Source organism: Pundamilia nyererei, unplaced genomic scaffold (genome assembly GCF_000239375.1).
Source record: "Pundamilia nyererei isolate P.nyererei 1_Seehausen unplaced genomic scaffold, PunNye1.0 scaffold00234, whole genome shotgun sequence".
Taxonomy (NCBI): Eukaryota; Metazoa; Chordata; class Actinopteri; order Cichliformes; family Cichlidae; genus Pundamilia; species Pundamilia nyererei.
Genome location: NW_005187635.1, coordinates 583,089 through 604,929, shown reverse-complemented (window position 1 = coordinate 604,929; position 21,841 = coordinate 583,089). Strand labels below are relative to the sequence as shown.

At 40.3% G+C, this 21,841-nt stretch overlaps 1 protein-coding gene across 2 annotated transcripts in view; it reads right to left on the bottom strand.

The window, feature by feature from the left end:
• Nucleotides 1-20,327, bottom strand: part of rhbdl3 (rhomboid, veinlet-like 3 (Drosophila)) — a 75,054-nt gene extending 54,727 nt beyond the window's left edge. The window contains exons 1-3 of one of the 2 annotated variants that reach the window (XM_005748961.1): nucleotides 20,215-20,327; nucleotides 18,823-18,999; nucleotides 18,083-18,626 (exon numbers count right to left, since the gene is read on the bottom strand). In XM_005748961.1, the coding sequence (XP_005749018.1) occupies nucleotides 18,083-18,223 (141 nt within the window). In that variant the 5' untranslated portion in view covers nucleotides 18,224-18,626; nucleotides 18,823-18,999; nucleotides 20,215-20,327. Of the gene's footprint in view, nucleotides 1-7,049; nucleotides 7,076-18,082; nucleotides 18,627-18,822; nucleotides 19,000-20,214 lie in introns of those variants that run through there. The other variant, XM_005748962.1, reaches the window with a different exon arrangement.
• Nucleotides 20,328-21,841: the final 1,514 nt, after the last annotated feature.

The following is a 21,841-nucleotide window of genomic DNA, read 5'->3' as shown; positions in this document are numbered from 1 at the left end:
AGCCTTTTTGAAATGAGAAGAGGGGGGGGGGGGGGGGTTGTGCCAAACTAAGTTAACTCTCTCCTGACCTTTTCTTGCATCTTCATATCTTCATATCTACATATCTTCAAGTTCTGAAGAAAAGTAAGCAAAAGAGTCCGTTTGACACTTTTTCTGTTCCCAGTCTGAGTTGAATCACCAATGTTGCCACAATATCCTCACTGAAGAATAAGAAAGAGTCGAAATAATAAGATCCATGCACAGATTTCATTAGAGTACACAAGCACACACACACACACACACACACATACTGTTGTGTGTGCACATGTTTGCTCTGTTGTGTCCACACTGTCTTGTGCCTGCATTGTTCTGTTCTGTCTGGTGTTGCACTGTCTTTGTTTTGTTTTGTTTTTTGCAATTCTTGCACATTGCACTTTATGTAATCCTGTGTTGACTGTCTGTTATATGTCATATGTGATTGCACACACATAAATACCTCATTAAAAAGTGAAGTTTATTTCAGAAAGACTGTTGTAAAAATAATAAATATGGATTCTCGTTCCGCCTGAATTTGAACTGTAAGTTATCGTAACCTTGGCAGTTTTTCCCCTGAAGGAGATAAGCGTTATCTAATGGCAACTTCAGTGTCAGACTCTGACAGGCACTCTGACGAGCCACTATGTCTGCAAATGTGGCTTCAGCAAACCCAGTGACGACCATAAAAATACCCCCATCTCCTTCTGTAACTCTGAGAAGATTTCTACTAAACACTGCAACAGAGGAGACAAGGTGATGGTGTTGTCACAGAACAGGCCCTGTTTTCACACTCAGCATTAACATGCAGTTTGTTTGATCTGATTCCAAGTAAACAGAGCGACTGCACCAAAATGCATTAAGGATGCGCTGTGATCACTACAGCCACATTTGGAAGTGACACAACCACATAAAAACGCAAATACCCCACTGGGCTGGCAAAGGATTAGGGATGGATTTACAGGCTGAGAATCTTCCATTATCAATGCTGTGAAATGAATCTTCTCTCACTTAATGTCAGGTTACAGCAATTCCCTCTTATGTTATCCTTACGGTTAGTGTCAGCACTCAAGACAGCACTACGAGACCAAGTGGATATACAAAAGATTTTGAGATTGCAATAAATGAGGTTTTTACTGCCCCACAGCACAAAAGTGATCGCAACAAATCCGGACAGAGTAATAAGCTGAAAGCTGAGTAACATTCATTCTGACTACAACATATCAAATTCTGATTTTTTACAGGAACGGAGCTAACTTTAGATCCACTGACTAATTATTGAGGTAAGCTGAACACAAACACATTACAACTACAAAAAAGCAACGTTGAAGATCCACCAATACTATTTATTTCTTTTAAAAGCTTTTCAATCCATATCTAGAAATATCTGCACTTTGCATGTTTTCTATTGTTGAAGGTTAATTCAGCTCAATTTACAACAGTAAAAGCTATATGAAAATTTCTATGTTGCCTATTATCTATTTGAAAAGCCTCTGTTATCTCAACCTCTGACCACTGTGTATCCTTATACATAAAAGGCCTGTTTAAGGATGTTCCCCCATGCTAACAATTATTTGAGAGACTGTATCTCAGTCAGCCAAAATATAGTCCCTATTCAGTGACATAATGTGACCAATCTATATTAAATACTGTTTGGTTAACAGTGTAATTTTATTGTGTTTCATCTAACAGTTATAATAATCAGTCATGACATTTCCCAGTTTTTAGCACAGCAGTAATTCCCGTCCTCAATTTGCCTTAAATGAGAATTACTAAGCTGAAAATTATCTCCCTGCAGTGAGTTCAAGAGATATTAAATTAAACAACACACTAAGACTCAGTGTTGGTAAATTCTCCACAGATAGTGAAATGTTAGGATCAAATGCAGTAAGCTTTATTAGTCCTTTATGTTCTTGACTGGTGGGTCTTTATTCAGGGTGTGTCTAATAGCCAAAGTTCAGTCATTCATTAATTTTACCGTCATGTGAAAAATACAGTTGGTGCAGGACATTGTAGCCCTGTGGAAAAAGCAAGTACGCCCCATAGTTCAATAGCTTGTAGAAACACTTTTAGCAGCAACAAGTTGAAATAGTCATTTTCTGCATGACTTCATCGGTCTCTCACATAACTGCATAACAGGTTTAGTCCCCTGTTCTTTACAATGGTGCTTTGATTCATGGAGATTTACAATCATTTATTTATGAAAAGATCCAACCACAGGCTGAAGTCTGGACGTTGACTGAGTCATCGCAGCTCCTTGATGCTTTTCCCTTTCAGCTATTCTGTTGTAGATTTGTTGTTGTGCTTGGGATCCCTGTCCTGTTGCGTGGTCCAATTTTGGACCAAAATTTAGCTATTGGACAGATGGCTGCACATTTGACTCTACAATACTTTGCTATACAGAGGAGTTCATGGTCTAATCAATGACTGCAAGATGCCAAGGTTACTGGAAAACAAGCCCAAGTTATTACCCGTCCACCACCGTGCTTGGCAGCTGGTATGAGGTGTTTCTGCTGATATGCTGTGTTTGGTTTTTGTCTAATGTGGCGATGTGTATTCTGGTCAAACATCTCCATTCTACACTTATGTATTCAAAGGGCATTGTTCCATTTGTTCCATCAAGTCTTCTGGTTTGTTCAGATACAACTTCGGCTTAAACTTAAGCCATGATGTCATGTTTTAGAGAGAAGAAGATTTCTCCTGCAAACCATTCCTAATAAGTCATAATTGTTCAGTCTTTTTCTAAGTGTACTACTAACTGAGATGTAGCTCTTGAGTCTGCTACAGTTTCTCTGAGTACTGGGGTGAATTTGCTGGGATGTCCACTCCTGGGAAGATTGTGGCATTGTGTTAAAACACACTTAAAGGCTCCAGACCAGCAAACTGCTAAAACATCTGCTTTGATAGAGGAAGTCACCCTTTATGATAACTGATGATGTGCATTTGATAAGCTACACCAGTGCTGCAACTTACACTCTAAATTCCTATGGAAACAGTACGGTTATACTTATATTTTTACAGGACTGCATAGAGCCCTGTGAAACCTTTCATTTTCACATGACAACTGGGGCACATCAGACCCACACAGCATCTGCCAGTGCCATAGCTGAGCCATGAGAGTCAAAAACAGCTCAGATAAGCCCCGCTGTGTCTGCATTATAGGTCTGAGTTGAGAAACTGAAATGAAAATGTAAGATGCAATTTCTTGCCATCAACAAACCCAACCATCAAATCTATAAATTTACAACTTGTGTCCATGTAATGAGCAAGTGCCATAAGAGATCTAGGATCAAGCCCGAGATCTATTCTAACTTACAGCAGCGATTTATTATTTCTTACTAATATCTTAATTAAACACACAGTCTGACATTACTGTGCTGTAAAACTATGGCAACAGTTTTCCCCCCAGTGCTGAACAACACAGGCTATTCTCTTTGAGTACAAAATATATTTTGTCTAAAAACAGTTACGCCTGTCCAACCATGAGAGAAAGGGAATCAAAGTATCTTCCCTGAAGCTCATGCTTCATAGTAAACACTGCTGAAAAACTGCTGAAATTTTTATCATCAGTGGGAACAACTCCATCTATGACCTAATTTCATGCCCTGTATTTTACCATGGGCCTTCATTGCAAAATTACATGCAGGACGTCTGGATTATGTTTTATAACCTGAATGATTCAGTGTGCAGTTTATCTTATTTACCCCTTTATGAACAGATGCCACTGCAGCAGTCAGCAGTATCAATGCTAATATTCAAAAGGATGCTAGAATTCAGTAAACATCAAATCAGAAAGTTAAGGAGTTACAATGGCTGCAGATCCTGTTTGTCTAATTTTGTGTTGCACGCTGTGATGTGGTTTTGCCCTTGGCACTGTTAGCCACTTCAGCACTTTGGACCGGCTGGCAGGCTTTGGCATCGATGCCCTGTAAGACGACACAGGGGAGACAGGATGGTATCTGTGTGAAAGCTAAGCACTGTCACTCACCTTGGACATTTGCTGAGCCTGCCGGGCTGGCCCAAGATGTCTGAGAGTTACTGACCCATCCTCTCACCCAAACAAATCAAGCGGTTATGTTGACATAAAAGAGCTTTTATATAAAATATAAAAGCTCCAAAATCTCTAATAACCCCACTAATATTTAACGTTTACTCTCAGACGCATAACAACTTTTTCTCTAACAAAATTATGTTTTAGTGTGTAAAACCTCTTTTCATCTTTTAAGGTTATATAGAGTTCAAAGTCAGCAGAAAAACTCAAATCACTACATAATAGCCTATTAAAAAGCCAGTTATTCCCTTCCTTTAGTGTAAGATAGTCCAAATACACTTTGTACACTTTTATTACTACCCATGCAATTTCAACATATCTCAGTTTTTTTGTAACTTTTTTTGATATTCATTGTAATTGCTTTGCAAAGAAACACCGATGTCATGAATCACATAAAAACATCAGGAAGCTTCCTTTGCTTTGCTGTGGTATGGGTAACGTAGTCAGTAAGAAGGCTGCAAAAATGTGAATGATCTTGACTCCTGACTTAAAAATGCAATTCACAGAGCCTCTCTCCTGATGTGAACAGTCTGACACAACAGGTCCTGGTCCAAGATACAACGAAAAGCTCCAAAGTTTTGCCTTTCTTATCTGCAATATTCAAACTTTTGAATAAAAACCATCCAAAGTTACAAGCATTTTCTTCAATTTGACTTTCTTCTTGAAATCTAAAACTGCCAACATTCAAAACTCCTCTGGTTTACTCTGAAACTGTATACAAAAGATGGACGAAGCCATTATGATGTCATCCATCGGTGGATGATATCCCAGAGTGAACCTCATGCTGAGCATTTTCATCACCGTCATCTTGATGTGCATAATCTTAAAGTACCGCCATTCACCAGGATGACACCCTAAGGCATACCCTTTATGGGGGTTTTATTGGTCAATGTTACATTACATTACGTTATAGGTATAACATCAAACATGGCAATAAATAAATGCAAGGGAACCTTATATACTTGAAAATAAAATAAGAAAGCAGTAAGGAAACAGTAGGATGGGGCTAAGTATCAGTATCACGTATCACTTTCTCTAGGGACACCATTATCATTGTGCTGTCACCAAATACCAACATTTCTAATAAAACACGCAGACACTCTAAAGAGAATTCTCCACTAATGTGACCTACTGAGGTCCCACACACACACACACGCACACACACACACACACACACACACACACACACACACACACACACACACACACACACACACGCTGACAGCAAAATGCAGCTGCTAAAAATATTTTCTTATTTAGTTATTTACTTAGATGCCATGATGTATCAATTGCTACAAAATCAGTGCAATACCATCGTTACTGTGGGTAATGTGTGATGATATTATCATCTCAATCGTGACTCTATGATTACCCACATTAGTAAACAGTAAACATCTCTCTCCCTTTCTTGAAGTCAGCTTCCTGATCTTGAAACTGGGGCAGGCACCGAGTCTGAGGGAAGTCACTTGTCTGCCTAATTTATTTAACCAATCTTGATGTGGCAGACAGAGGAACCTGATGTGAGGGCTGCAGAGAGAACAACTGCTCTGCAAAAAGTTATAACGAAGCGTCCGGGCCCACAGTCCCACCTGTACCGTGTCAAGTAAATTGTTTATATTCTTCTAAGTGCGTTATTAAGTAAAGTGACACCAGTTTGGGGGTTATATACAGTCTGCTTCTGGAAAGTTGTCATGTGAACACAAACCAGAGAAGCCACTGAGCACAGACAAAAGAGAGAATGGACACATTTTCTGTTCATTTCTAAAGTGGTGTTGAGCAAGAGTTCTCCAGGCTTTCTGGAGGTCTTATATGTTTTGGAGGGGTTTTTGGACATTGGCTGCTTGGCTCCAGTGTTTATCTTTCTTATATGTGTCTATACATAGAAAAGAATCCGTTTTAAATTGTGTCTGTACACATTTTACTGCTAGCAGCCTGTAAAAGATAAATAAGTAAATAAATAAATAAAGGCAAACTTTGTTCCCATTTCTTTAGCAGAACTTGTGAAAAATATGAGAGACAAACAGAGTCACGTGACCTCAAAGCTGGTACAACAGTGAGTGTCTACAGCTTGGAGCTGCATTTCACACAGTGGTATTGGGAATGGTGTTGGTGTGAAAACTGATGGAAATACGGAGATAGAAAAGTGTCTTCAGATTTTGATTTATCCTGAATTATCATCTGGAAAGGTTCTGATTGGCAACAGCTTTATTTTTCAACAAAAGCAGTAAAAGCATGAATAGAAGAACACACAACAGAGCACTATCGGCCAACATCCAAAGCTTTTAATGTCCTTCAGGAAGCCTGGAGAACTACTCCTGAAGACTACTTAAAGAAACAAAGAGAGTTCAGGCTGTGCTGAACAATAAAGGTGGTCACACCAATTATTGACTTGCAAGCTCATTAGAACTGAACAAACTTAGTTTTTGCCTTCTATACTATATTTTAATGTATGTGTGCAGATATTTCAATAAATAACTGTATCTACTTTCCATTTTCCTATAAAAAATATAAAGAAATGTCAGGTACTGTATATTGCACGCACATGTATCTATCTTCTCAGCTATGCCACCACCCATGATGTTTAAAGCAAATGTCTGCATACTTTCCTTGAAAGTATGCAGACATGTGAAAGTGTTTAATCACTAAGCTTCTAAAGATTTTCATACCAAATATTGACTTTTAAGGCTATTAGAATTGAACAAACTCTGCTTTTGCCTTATGTGCTATATTTCCATGTATTTTTGGACATGTTTCAATAACATATTGCACCTATTACACCTTTAATCAAGAAATTCAGATTTTTTTTCACAGTACTGTTTAGTTTTTGTGACAAATGTATGGATGGAAAATGCCCCTAAACTAAGAAAAAGGTTTTAGTAAATTTAGAGAAGTAAATCCAGAAAAATGCGATCTGAGCTCACCACCTAAAGTTTTACTGTGGGCGTAAAAAAAAAAAAAGCAGCAAAAAAGAAAAAAATGCCATTACCTTTGAATTATGCATTTTTCCTCTTGTCTGCACAACAGTCTGTCATGACTGCAAACTCTCCGGAGAGACAAGGAGGTGTGGGAATAAACAAGGAGTCGCTGGAGAAGCACTTTGTTAGAACAGCGCTTCACGGACAGCTGAGCACATAGTGAGACAAAGTGATCTGAAAGCCAACAAACAATTTAGAGTTCAAACTCAGCAAATACAGCCAGCATTATGAATCCAGCACATGGGCCTAAACATCTGCGGTAGCAGTTGTCAGCTTTCGTTTGAGGTGGTTGTCAATGTGCCATCTGTCTTAGTGAGCACTAAACGCTTCTTCTACTGGGAGAAGAGAGGGGAATGAAAGAGTTGGCTCAGCTGAACACTCAGTCAGAAACATTCCTTAATGGGAAGTGCTTGACTGAAGAGGCAGAAATCAGAGCACTGAAACACACAGACAGGTATACACAGCAAACACAGGGTTATTGTACCTGTGTCAACACCACACCTGCAAGGCTTCATTGTGGACCTGCATGGCCTATGGCATAGGAATGCGTCCTAAAATTGTGGTTTTCTTGATATCTCACTGGGGAGAACATTCACACAACATCTATAAACTGAGAAAAAGGGAGTCATTTTGTATTTCATGTGCCACAAGGTTCAAGAACTGCTTAGCTTACAAGTGTGCCACACATGTAAACACACACGCACACAGCTGCTAGTTGCTGTAATGTGTAATGGGTCATGACCAGATCTGTCAACAGCTCTGCAACTGCAACCTGTGGGAAGACCTGTTGATACAATGAGGAATGAATGGACCTGCAATGTGTCTTTGATCCCCTGGAGGATCAGAGTGATGACCTGCTACAAGGAAACCGGACTCTGTTAAACAGTGATCCTGCACTGCTACGTTGAAATAGACGAAGAAAGTAAACTAGCTGTCATCTGTGGAAGAATGAGCAAGATTTTTACAGCTTTTAATTTCTTCATATGACTACTTCTGTAACTCATATTGTATATCATCAATACCTACAAAGAAAAAGTGAATATTGAGTGTTCAAATGTATCCTCTTATCTAAATGAGTTTTTGCCATCTTACATTTGTGACTTTGGAGCATCTCTACATCTGATTGGTTTGGACAAAATGGTTCGCACTTAGTGTCTTGAACGATACAAATGTAAGCGCATATATAAAGTAAATAAGAGAATAAGTATATTTTATTACATTTGTTTCTCCGTGCGTGATCAACTTTAAACGACAACAGGTGAAACAACTGTAGGCAACGCAAAGTGGATGATCCTGAGTTAAGCCCGTCCACTTGATGAGTGGGATTCACTCATCAAGCATCACTTTGTCGCTGATGGTTGATCACTAGTGGACATTCCTGTAGGTAACCCTCTCATTTATTTACTACCTTGTCATATGTCAATGAGTGCTATCCTGCGCTCTCAATCATTTGCCTCAACATTGAGAAAAGTTTAAATTGGACCCGCCCACTTTGCAGTTATTTCGCCCATCCTCTCTTGAAGTCATTGAATGTAACTGAGTTCCTGTGTGGACAGGGCTTTAAGCTTTTCTCAACTTTAAAATGAGATATAGAAAATACCTACCAATAATCATAAAGGACTGTACACCTACAGCAGCCTCATGGCTACAGGTAACCCATCCCACGAAGCTCCTGGTGCACAGTCTTTATGCTGATGTTAATGAAAGAGGATATGTGGAATGCTGCAGTTACTGAGTCAGCAGAGCATTCATGACTCTTACACACTAAGCACCTCAACATACCTCACTCGGAAACTCTGTTCTTGACTTTATAAAATCGGCCACTTCTCAGCTGAGCTGAGATCTATTTCTTTCAGTGGAATTGTTCTCATGAGCACTGGCATTTCTGGTTGATGATCTATTATGCGCGTTGATACTTGAGTTGTGCTTTCTGTTTAGTAAAAGTGAATAATGATTCATGAGTTAACCTGACTTGATGACTCCATCTTTTTTATATATGCTATGTTCCACACTGCAATAATATCAGTTATAGTTGATCATGAAATATTACCCTTATATTGTATATTGTATAGCTTTCTTGTTATATGTAAAATTGTATTATATTATTTAATTTTTACTTTAAAATATTTTACTTGCATTTTTAATCACTCTTATATTTAAATGTTCATTTTCTATTTTATCTAGGGATTGAGAGTAACGAAGTTTCTATTCTCTGTATGTCCTGTACATGTGGCAGAATTGACAATAAAGTTGACTTTGACTTTGACTTTGATCTATGACAACTGGACCAAAAACACCTGAATTCAAAGATTAAGAGGTGCAACCCAATACTTTTGGCCATAAAGTGTAGAGCAACCTCGAGCCTAGAAGCTACCAGTTGTCAGCAACAAAGCGATGTACATTGAGCAAAGTGCTTCCTTTGCGATTGCCCCTTAAATCTGGTTTTCAAACCTAAAAAACAGAATTTTTGAAATCTCACACCTTAGATTGGCTTTATTTATGGGTGAAAATAAGCTTTGGTTATTTTTTTCTCACTAAAACCTTTTGCAGCATGCCTGCTAATTGGCTGTGTTGAAAAAGATAGATCTATCTATTTTCTTCTATAATTTTCAAGGTTGTATTCCTGTTTGATAATTATAAAAAGCAAATCCTTTTGGCACTTTTGTTCAAATAACAAATAAAAGATGACAGTAAAACATGCTTGTGTAAAGCAGGAGAGGACAAAACAAGTCTGGATACCTGAGACTAAACAAAGTAAGCAAATGTGTTTGTTTGATGTCCGAACATTGGCTGATAGCTAAATCTTGTTATTATGATTTATTATGATGAATAAATAAGGAGAAAAGGAGAATTTGGAGAATTCTTTTCATGCTGCAACATGAAAAGATTTTTTTTCACGTATAAATCGTGTTTGCAGGTTAAGCTGGCTTTCGGGAGCACACTGGATGTGCTTTGCCCTATGCAAAGCCCAGTGGCTTAACAGGACCATAACAATCAAACAGTCATTTTGTGTAGCTTAGGCCAGAGCCTGCGGGCTGACTGCAGGCAGCCTACAAGCGTAACATTGAGCAATAAAGGATCCAGAGTTTATGTCATGCTGGCACATACAGCACAGAGCGGGACCAAGCTTTTCTCTTAAAATTAAACTCTTCTGTTTTAACCATCAGAGCTAACTAAACCATCCCAACATTGATAAGTGGTGTTGAGAAATGCCACCGCATTAATGGTTAAAAACAGTGCAAAAATGACAAGTTACCAACAAAAGCCATCATTCAGGAACAAACTAGAACCCAGTTTCAGCCAAAACTCTCACAATCTCACAGCTAGAGAGACTACAACGTGATCTTCCAGACAAAAAATAGCTTATTGTGAGCTGTGTCAGCAGTGACATAGACACGCACTCGGCTCACAATCACAATATATGTAGCCTTGCTGAAAACAATACCTCAGGCTCCTTTATCAGCCACTGATTTGATGTTTTTCGTCTGTAGCCCTTCAGTTTTTGGGCTGTTATTGTATCATTGATGAGCTAGTGCATGGTGATGTGTGGATCTGTGAACAGAGCTAATGGAAAGAGATTAAATAAAAGCACTGATGAGCAGACAGAGACTGAAGCCTTGTCACATCTGCAGTGTCATCCACTTAACTCTGATGGCAAATCGCATTTCAGAAGAACGAGACAAGAGACAGAGAGGTAATAAGTGAGATGAAAGAGAATGTAGAAAGCAGACCAGTCAGGGATGATTTGTGAAGAAGCCCCATCAGAATGTACGCACTGACACTGGTCCTAAAAGGCAATAGGCATACCCCGCCTTCTTCACTGCCCTCCCTTGACTTCTAGTAATGGATTTACATTCTCAGGACTGGTGTGTACAAATCTACTAGATGCACATGCATGCAAACACACGGCATATGGAGGTTGCCAAATTACCGAGCCATTCAGCTATCAAAAGAGACACCTCGGATTCATGCCACTGCTGTGTTTTGCACACTGTAGCCAATTACAAATAAACCGGTGCATCGTCTATCTCTCATTTACAGATCGACAGACAAGGCGGCTATTTTTACCTCTGCATAAAAGCAGAAACTGTTTTCACACTCCGCCAACTGGAACTGTGCCTTTCATTAAGGAAATCTATTTAGAGCTGAGCAGGGGAGCGGCAAAGGAGTGGGGGAAAGATGAGCACTGATTAAATCTTTCAATGAAAATGTTTGAGGCTCTCTCTGTTATTTCATCGCCGCACAGGCCAGGCGCTTTGCAATAAAAATGAGGCGGAGTGTATTTTGCTTTCAGGATCCTGAATCGAGACAACACACTTCAAAAAGTGTTTGTCGTTGGCTCATCTCCAGGACTCAGCTGGTGTCAATCACATGTGTGCCGTTGGATGAGCAGGTCAGCAAACTGTGACCTCGCCATCTGTGTATGTGTCAGAGGCAATTAGGCTCATAAACACATCAGGATACTAAAAATAATGTGGATAAAAGAGAGAAACACTAATAAGTAAATTTATACACAGAAAGCAATTAGAAGCTAATTGATATCAAGGACATAAAAGGTACAAATACAGGGAAAAAACGCCTGTCCTGGAAATATTTTGGTCAAACATTGACCATCTGATCTAGTCTCAGATTTCTTGAAAATGGGGAGCGGCAAAGGTCCTTATGATTTATCCTTTACAGTCTGCGGGTGCCATTCTTTGAAATGATGCAGGCCTTACCCTCTTCAAACACAATACCTAACTACCACTAGATTCATTCACTGCTGTTCATGATCTCATTGTCTAAACCTCCTTCTGTTTTTAGTGTAAGTAAAACTGATGGGGCGTGTCGAGACATCCTCTCCCTGCATGCACCGCTAATAGCAGCTGAGGCTTCCCAGTTGGCTTTCCATTAAGTGCCAGTCAACTGGGTGGTGGACCATTCGCTCATTTACTCAGACAACATGATATCCTTGTTTCCTATGGTGTGCATTGTTTCAGATTAAGTGGCAACAGAGTTGCTAAATATCACCTTTATGATTTTTGCTTGATAACTTGTTTATCTGCATACTAGAATTAGGTGACCCCGTGTTTGAATGTTACTTAACACTAATTATAAGATATGTGTCTGTGCATTGCAGCCATAGTATTTATGAATGCAGCTCACTAACCAAGTTTAATTCCACTCTCTCATCCAAATGTGGTAAGTTCTGGCATCCAAAAAAACGACAGCATTGGTGGCCAAAACATTAACGTTGAACCAGAGCCCAAATCCAGTATATGATGCTAGGAGGCTACGCCCATCATTCACAAAGTTCGTGGTTTCCCCTCGATCAGTCATGCTTGACATCTTTTATAATATACGGGTCATGAGGAAGGAGGCACTAACCAGCAGTTTACAGGAAAATATACACTAATGTGCAAAAGTATTGAGCCAGTCTAATTTATTTGGATTTTGCTACCATGTAGTCAGACTTGCTTGTCATTTTATTGTTGTTGAGCAATAATTCTCCACACTTTCCTGAAGTTTTTCTTTTGACATATCCACTTCTTTGCTTATGTTCAAGTGAGAACGTGTTGCCAATCCCTATACCTGGCCATTTTCACTGTTAAATCACTTTACACTGAGCTGTGAATCATTGAAGCACAAAAAAGGAACCTAAATCAAGGGATGAACCTTTTTTTCTAGACTTAACAGACAACTTAGCAAAGACCCAATCTCTGTGTATTTAGGTATTTCGTTATTTGCAGCATGTCGCTAAAACACAAAATGTGTTCCAATTATTTAGCTGAATCTATTTTTTTAAATTCCAAAAATAACATCATCTGATACTTTTTCTTCACCAAAAACATGATTATTGAAGAGCCATTGATCAATATTTTTGTGTGCCGCGTGTCACTAAATAATTTGAGGAAACTGGACATGTGAAGGTGAAGAAAAAGACACTACAGAAGATGAGCAGTATCTTCAAGCCACATCCAAAAGAAAAACAGCAACAAAAAATAATAATAACAATCCAACAAAGGCCTTGCTAGAGTTGGCCCTTCAGTTGATCCATCTATGGTTCACTGAAGCCTCATCAGAAATGGTCCCAAATGAAGGATGGCTGTCAAGAATCCATTCTTAAGGAAGTGAAGCAGGGAGAAAAGGCTGAGGGATGCCAAATGACACACAAATTGGACTGAAAATCACTGGTAACAGGTCTTATGGAGTGATGAATCCAAATGTGACATTCTTGGTTCAAATAATCAGAGGTCAGGAGAGAGAAGCCCAACAGTGAGAGTCTACAGCCATCTGGAAAACACGGTGAAGGCTCGTTCATTTTAGACAGTGGGGTTGGGGATCTTTTGAAATTGATGGATTTATGAATTCAGATTTGACCAAATGCAACACCATCTGTAAACAGTGTGATTGGCAATGGCTTCATCTTTCAGCACAATGATTCCAAATGAACTGCCAGTGCAGTAAAAACATACCTGGACAGAAAGGCACACAATGGAACAATATCAGTCATTGATTGGCCTCCCCGGAGCTGTGACCTCTCTGGGATCATCTTTACAGAAAATGTGAAAGAAAAAATCAGCCAACATCCAAAGAAGAGCTTTGAATCTCCTTCAGGAGGCCTGGAGAATTGTTCCTGAAGACTACTTCCAGAAATAAGAAGAGTTCAGGCTGTGATGAAGAATAAAGGCAGTCATACCACATACTAATTTCAAGCTCATTAGAACTGAACAAACTTTGTTTTTTCCTCACGTTTTGATAAATAACTGTATCTACTTCCCATTTTCCAGGAAGAATAAAAAGAAATGACATGTACTGTATACTGTATCTCCCCAGCTAGACAACCTTCCTAAAAGAACTATAAGACATTGATTTATGTGGCTCCAGTCAGTTGTTTTGGGATTTTCTTTGCCACCAACCATGAAGTTAAAAGGGAAACACTTTCACGGAAAGTATGCAGACATGTGAAAGTGTTTAATCACTAAGCTCCTGTGGGCGCATGCCTGGGGGATTTTCGAAGTGGCATTGGGAGCATGCTGTCAACACAAAGGCATCTGTGGACACACTTATGGATTGCACATAAACAAACACACACACAGAATCAAAGATGTATTAGTATTCACTGACAATTTATGAGAATTGACAAACGATCCTGTTGTGCGTCTTCAGTCGAGAGTTAGCTAAAGAAAAGTTTCTAAAGAAGAGGAAGACAATCTATGGTTTGTATATATCCTGCCTTTACAGGTGCTTCATCTCATTTGAGCTGAGCCACGTCGCAATCAGTACATCTGGGGACTTCTACTATCAGCAATCGCAAACGCAGATATAGTCCCAGCCCCGGTAAATAATAACTTTGAGTCTTTGCTGTGTGTACGTAGCTCTTCGCAATCAATATTGTAAGAAAATCACCATCTAGGTCAAGGCAGCTAAAGGAGAGAGACGCTTTTTAGACACTTTTTTTACCAGCGGGTTGAAAAAGAAATCTTTAGCGCTCCCAGTCACACATAAAAAGCCATCTGATGTGCCTTCCCCGGCTGAGCAAAACAAATTTGTTTCCTCCATTTTACCGTGTGATTTAAACATGCTTAATATGGTTTATCAAATAAATCCTAGACATAAACTGGATTGATTAAATCCACAGAAACCTTCAAAAAAAGAAAAAGAAAAAAAAGAAACATCATTATCTGAGCTCTGGTGTGCAAATCAGTCAGGGTAGAAAGAAGAATCTGTAAAGGGCCCTTTCTTTTTCTTCTGATGACATGTGCCGTGTGTAATCACGCTACAATGACTGCAGCCTTTTCAGATTTGTGTGTCTAGAGGACAAACAGAGGCTGGGACACTTTGATTATGAGGGAGAGCGAGGGCAGTGCAGCTGCTGTCTGCGCTAACAGCATCTCCTCTGCTTCATTAGATATCGCCTGTGTCTGTGTTGAGTCTCGATGTTTGTTTCAGGCGATGGGAAACATGAATCAAAGCATTCTGAGGTTTGCTCTCTTGCTTCCTGTGTGCAGAGAAAGAAAGCACTTATACAGCAACAAAATCCTCTCCAGGGACTGGAGAGAGGAGTGAGGGGGAAACGGAGCAACGCAGCACTTTGATTCCTGTCCCCAATGGTCTGAAATCCAGAAATGATAGCTGTATGTACAGAGTCACGTGGGAGCTGGTAAAATTGATAGGATGGCAAAGGGTTGGTTTTTTTTTACACAGCTCAAACTGCTTTAAAGAGTTGGGAGCAAAGCCAAAGAGTGAGGCTGAAAAGAATGAGAGAAAATGATCCTGTAGTTTCTTTGCTGTGCAAACATCACTGAGAGAGATGACAGGATAAAATGTGCGCTGTCGAGACCATACAGAGGTGTCAGGACTGATTAACAGAAAAGATGCATCATTGTCCTCAACATTAGATGCTGTATTTTTAGCTGATTTGTAACATCTAGTTATTAGAAGGTGAGATTTTCATTCGTGAGACATTTTCAAGTTTACATACTGGGATATCTTTTAAAGAAACAAATGTATACAACCTGTCAGCCAAGAAAAACTGCTCTTTTTTTTTTTTTGTTTAAAATCGAGAGATGTTCTCAGCTGTCCTCAAATACGATGATAATATGTTATAAACGTGAAGAAAGGACTTTGTTACCTGTACTTGATTGACCTCTTACCGGTCAGTCCACTAAGTCATGACTTTTCTTTGTTTTGAAAACTTGTTTGGTGACCTGTTGCATGTCACACCCCTCTCTTCTCTTGTTCCACATCTCTGAACCATACATATTTCTATTCATTCACATCTTATATTTGCCAAATAAAGTATCCAACACATGAAATAGACTTCCACACATACAGATGAACTTTGAAATGTGTATCTTTACTCATAAATCTTTGGATCTTGCTCTTTGTTTTTCAGTAGCTTTCATCTTTTGTTCCACATGCAGTAACACGGGCTGCCAGGGTGGATTAAAAGCCTTCTTTTCCTGGTCTTCAGTGGCCCATCATTTCTCTTGTTGCTTCACAGAAGCTGGGGGTCCCCGAGGTCAGCCCCTTGACAAATGGACCAACTCATTGTGTGAACCAAGAAGGAAAGGAGACCGAAAGAGTGAAAGGATATTTGTTGCTACCACGGTGAGTAGAGACCCTGCCATTTGCTTTTTTTCTGACCGACGCCCACTTGAGGAAACTCCAAGCTGTGCAGCACACATGGAGACAGCGGCTTGAGAGGCCCACTTAATGCCGCCATCACTTACACACACACACCATAATCCCACGGGACCTCTGTCTCCCCCTTAAAAGTGAGGCTGACACGAGCCTCAGTCTCAACCCTAAAAATCCCAGCTGACCACTGCACTCACGCACACACACACATAAATATGCACACAATTCCCCACATGAGAAAGTGGGGGGCCCTATGCCGAGCAGGTGATGCAGTAGTCGCACACACTGCAAGCTGTGTGGGCATAAGTGTGCGTGTGTTTGTGTGATAGAGGGGGGCTCGTTTGCCGTCTGTCAGTCCTGTCAGACCTGCTGCTTGCATGATCAGCCAGTCGCTGTTTCTCTTCTCCTGGGGTTTCTCGGTTGTGTGTGTCTGTGCATGTGTGTGTGCATGGTGGCATGTGTTTCTTACAAGACTGCTCTGACTCACAGATCAATCCATCCAGGTGTATCGTCCTAATTGTATTACTGGGGCCGATATCAGTTAATGACACACCCACCACAGCCCCCACTTCTCCACGAGTTTGGTTTGACAGCGATTCGACCTGGTTACACGTTATGCCGTCATACCCAGCGGGCGAAGGATTTAAAGCTGCACTAGGCAAGATTTTGATCTGAAAATATATTTATCAACTCATCCTAATTCATAAACTGGGACTGGAGGGAAAAAAGACTCAGGATTCAAGTCAATTAACCCCATGAAACTCTGATGCTACTTTTTTGTGGAACTGATCAAAGTTTAGCAGTATTTTGAAACTATAAAAAATATTAAGTAGGCACTTGTGATAGCTGAACAGAAAATATTTGCATCATATTTCTAAAATCTAAATGGTTTTGGTTTTTTTTGTTTTTGTAGTCATTTCCTTTACCAGTTTGCAAATTCCCCCAGCGCAGGTTTAAATCACTTCTGTTAGTGATTAAGCCACTGTTACAGCACATTTACAATGATAAGGTCATGATCCATGGGCAATTCACACTAAAGCGCACTAAATATGGAGTTTTTAATATTAAATATCGTTGCCTCTGGTGCAATCCTGCAATCCTGATCTTGCTAAATCTTTCCTATGTTTCATGACCTTTAAGCAAGACAATGCCGTTTTTAACAGATTAATATATCTGTGTTGCTTGGAGCGGATAATAAAGATTAAGACATAGGTCACCAACAGTTCACACACAGATGAGCACCTTCAGAGACAACACAGTTCCACGATGAGTGAAACATGCATATGAAAAGTCAAGCCTAAAGGACTAAAGGTTGTGATACATACCTTGTCAAACAGAGACTTCCATTGCTGAGACAAGTAAAAAGAGAAAAAGAGTGTGTGAAGCAATGAATAAGAGGAATAGATGGGAAGAAAAATAAACTCAGAAACAGGTACCAGACAGGAGGGAAGCACCTGTTTGATAATGATGAATCTCGGCCAAAAGGGCTTCCTTCACTAAGCATTTGCCATTATTGCAGTCTTGCGATCACATGCAGCTATTATCTGATCATTACGGTCAATGAGCCGCAGCAAAAGATAACAAGGTACCAAAAGTGTGCCTCATTATGTGTAAAAGGTAGTATGCTGTGTGCGTGTGTCTTTGGAAAAGATGAAGCAAAGTGCTGGGTGCTTTTACTAACTCGGCTCTCAAAAGAATAAACAGTATTTTAAATTTCATCTCGTGTCTTTGTAAAACGCTTGTTTTTGTCAGTTGTGCCACTGAATTTAGGGACAAATGACTTTCTGAAATTAATTTTAGAGGGACTGTGTTTAACTTCGCTCAAAGAAAAAGAAGCTGAAGGTCCTGATTCATAACTGTGAAAATGTCAAAAGGTTACAGGGGTCATGTGTTCACTTGACGCCACATTGTGTAGACCTACTTCTTCTGGAGCCACTGGGATGACTTCGGTACTTTCCAAAACCTCGATCTCCTCGCCTTCTGCGTTGGCCGCCACCGCCGGAGAGATGTTCACCGGCGCCTCCCGGGTTCCGCCTGTCATTCTCAGGCTGCTCTTCTCCATACACCCACGGAGAGCAGCGATGCGGTCCTTAGGAACGACTCCACATGCTGTAGTTTAAAATCCCATGCTCCCGCCGCGATGAATTAAACGTGTGCGCACTCCGGTTATGCCCGACGCACTTTCACATAGACAGAGCAAGCAAAGCTTCATCCGCAAGGGAGAAGTTGACGTCTGACAGTTTAGTAAAAGCCAGTTAGGGGATAAAAAAAAGTATCCATACAGTGTCACACAATTTGTCAATACATCGTTAGTCAGCAGTGACAAAAGGTTTTCAGAGGTGGAGATGAGTCTTTCCGCGAAAAGAGGCGACGATCCAAGTTTGCGATGCTGGGGACGCACATTGGCAGAGCGAGTCTTCTCACTTCGAGAGGTGCGACGCAGCAGCAGCAGAACGCAGATCCAACTGAAAAAAAATAATTACATCATCAGTAGTGACAACAACATGAAACCCAGAAAAGGGATGACGACATCGACCTATGAAGTCTCGTATGGCTTCTCCGGGCAGAGGTAAAAGTCTACTTCAGAAGAGTGGGCACATGGCACACTGGGAGAGAAGTTCAGTTATGTGCCAGCTTCTTTTTTGTGGTGCGTCACGTTACCTGGCACGCTGTTTTCTGCCGGTCGACGGCGCAGAGCGGGAAAGGCCGTCTGGTTTCTCCACCGTGCGCCGTGCAAGAAACCTCACTAGGGGGCGGGGGCCACAAAACGACCGCCTCAGACGGGATGGTTGGATCAGCTCCAGGAGACGCCGCGACTCTGCTCCATCCGCATACGTCCTTCCAGGCACAGAGGGAGTGAAGAAGAGAGGGAAGGTGGGGGCGGAGAGATAAGGGAAGGGAGGGAGAAAGGGAGAGATTTGGCCGGCGGTGAGGAGGGATCACCAGCCACTGCCTCTCGGGGGTTTCGAGGAACTCCGGCTCCCTGAGCGAGCAGCTGGCTGTAGCTGACTCGTGGGGTTTAGGGTGATTTGTGCACGATCGTAACGACTTGTATTCATCTTTACTGCTTAAGAGTGACCATATGGAATACAACATGCTCATTTTTTATTTTTTACTTATTTTTATTTGTATTATTTGTGGAAAAGTCTTTTTTTAAAAGACTTTTGTAGCTGTCGAGCACAGCTGTGCCCAAAAGACAAGCCCCATCCACCCAACAATTAGAACATGCACTTGCCCTAATCTCTTCCTCCCCGTAAAACATTAAGGAAGCAGATGGTTTATTTTGGGAAAACACGATAACATTACTAAGCAAAGAATACTTCTGGAGCAGGCAGGTGTTTGTTCTTAAGCAATTTGCTCCCAAAATATAAATATTAAACATAAAATATTCATGCAAAAATAAGGTTTAACCACAGAATCTTCTGAGGTAAAGGTAATTATGCGCCAAAAGCTGACAATTACTCTTAAAAATGATGGAGAATACCAGAGAGAATCACTGCATTGTAATCCACTATGTGTTTTGTTTTCCATGCATACACTGGTGAAGAAATTCATAAAGTTAAGTTTATGACACTTAAAATTTCCTAAGGGAGGACCCTCGCTTAATGTCCCACCATATGCTCAAATAAAAACTACAGACATAGTATCTTGGTTCAACATTTCCCTGTTAATATTTGCAGCTAGAGTGAGCATTTCACGTTTGGTCTGATCCATCTAAAACAGTCCATTCATTTAACTTTATTTTTATAGCACAGAATTACTGTAAAAGTCTACATTCACGATTTTATTTCAAGGTAAAGATTCCAAAAAAATCTCGAAGACAAACTCAACACAACAGTAAGCAAGCACTTGGCATACAGCTCTATTGTGCTATAAACACTAATTAATCATGCCCCAAAAAACAGCATACAAAATCGCTTCAGTCTAAAAGCGGGAAGGAGGGAGTGTCCAAAGCTATAAATTCCGTTTTATTTAGAGGGATATAAAATGTCCCCTCCAGCCCGCAGCTACAAAAAGCAGGGGCCCCACCTCAGACAAACACATACCAATTACCTGAGGAGACATCAAACAAGCATAATAGTTGGGTGGAAGCCATGTATGAGGAGAAATTATGTGGTCTGCAGTGTGTGGGTTGATCAGTATCCATCAAGTAAACCTCCCCCAGGTACTTCGTGTTCACATTACCATGGTAACCATATGACCAGTTGATATTTTTAACCCTGGGGGTCTCTCCCTGACTCCCACACAACAACGTGGGATTAAAGCTGAACTTTGTCATGTTGCTTAAAAAAGGAGGAAAACAGAATAATTGGTCAAAGGTCACCAGACCCAGTGTTGAGATTCTGTATTCTTATTTTGTGCTTTTTGTGCAATGGAGAGAAAAAAGTTTAATGGCAGTTTTTTGAACTTACTGTAGGTTGCACAAATAATTCACTCTTCATTACCTCACATGACCATCTCCGTGCAGGTGAAGCAGATGCATGAGCGACACCTTACGATCTGATTTGCACTTCTATTGATATCCTGAAGCAGAAACACAGCCCCAGACCATCACACTACCACCACCATGTTTGACTTTATGATGTTCTTTTTATAAAGCAGCATTTGTCTCTTCAGTCTGCAGAATATTTTCTAAAAGCCTTGGGAATCATCAAAACATTTGATGGGTTTTTTACAAATCTGAGATGAACCTTTGTGTTCTTTTTGGTCACTAGTGATTTATTCATACTGGATCTCTCCCATGGATGTGCACTTTCTCTCTTGTTGCTAAATTGTGAACACTGAACTGAGGCAAGTGAGGCCTGCAGTTCTTTAGATGTTGTTCTGGTTTCTTTGATTTGTCATTGAGTCTCTGTTGTTGTCATTGTCGTAGGATGGCCACTGCTGGGAAGCTTCACTACTTCACAAAGGTTCACAAAGTTTGGATAATGGCTGTCTCTGTTGTTCGCTGGCGTCCCAGAGCCTTATAAAAATGAAACGCTTTTTTAGATGGATTGATGTCAATGACTTTGATTCTCAGCTGTTTCTTTAGATTGTGGCATGATGCTTTTTGAGATCTTTTACCTGCTTCACTTTGTCAGAAAGATTCTGTTTAAGTGGCTTTAATTAGGCTTCAGTGTGGCTAATGAAATTAAAGTCAGCTTTCAAACAAACATGCATAATCACAGTTAATTGTGGGAAATATGTTTTTCACACAAGGCTGATGATGCACTGAATTGTGACAAATATGCAAAAACCTAAGAAATCAAGGAGGTGGTAACTACTTTTTCATGACACCCTGTCTTACTGTAAAGCTCAGCCAGAATTGATCTTTTCAACTATAAAACCAGGCATAAAATCATAAAAGACACCAGAGAACCGGCAAACTTATTGTCTCAACAGCTGCAGACAGCCCAGGAATTTCCATTTAAAACAAGTACAAAACCAGCTTTGAGGTGGCTTTCACAGGTCATGTGTTAACATCAGCTGAAGAGCTGTAACCCAAGAGACAGAGGGAAAGGACAGAGGTGATGAGGAAAGAGAGTGTGAAGAAGAAACAGAGAGAGACAAGATGTTTGGTTAGAAAAACACCTGCTATGTGGGGGAACTTAGCTCATCTATAAATGAAGACCTGAACTGTGTCACTTTCTTTTCGCATCCGTGTAGCTCAGGGCTGTTTGCAGGCACCAACTGCTCTTTA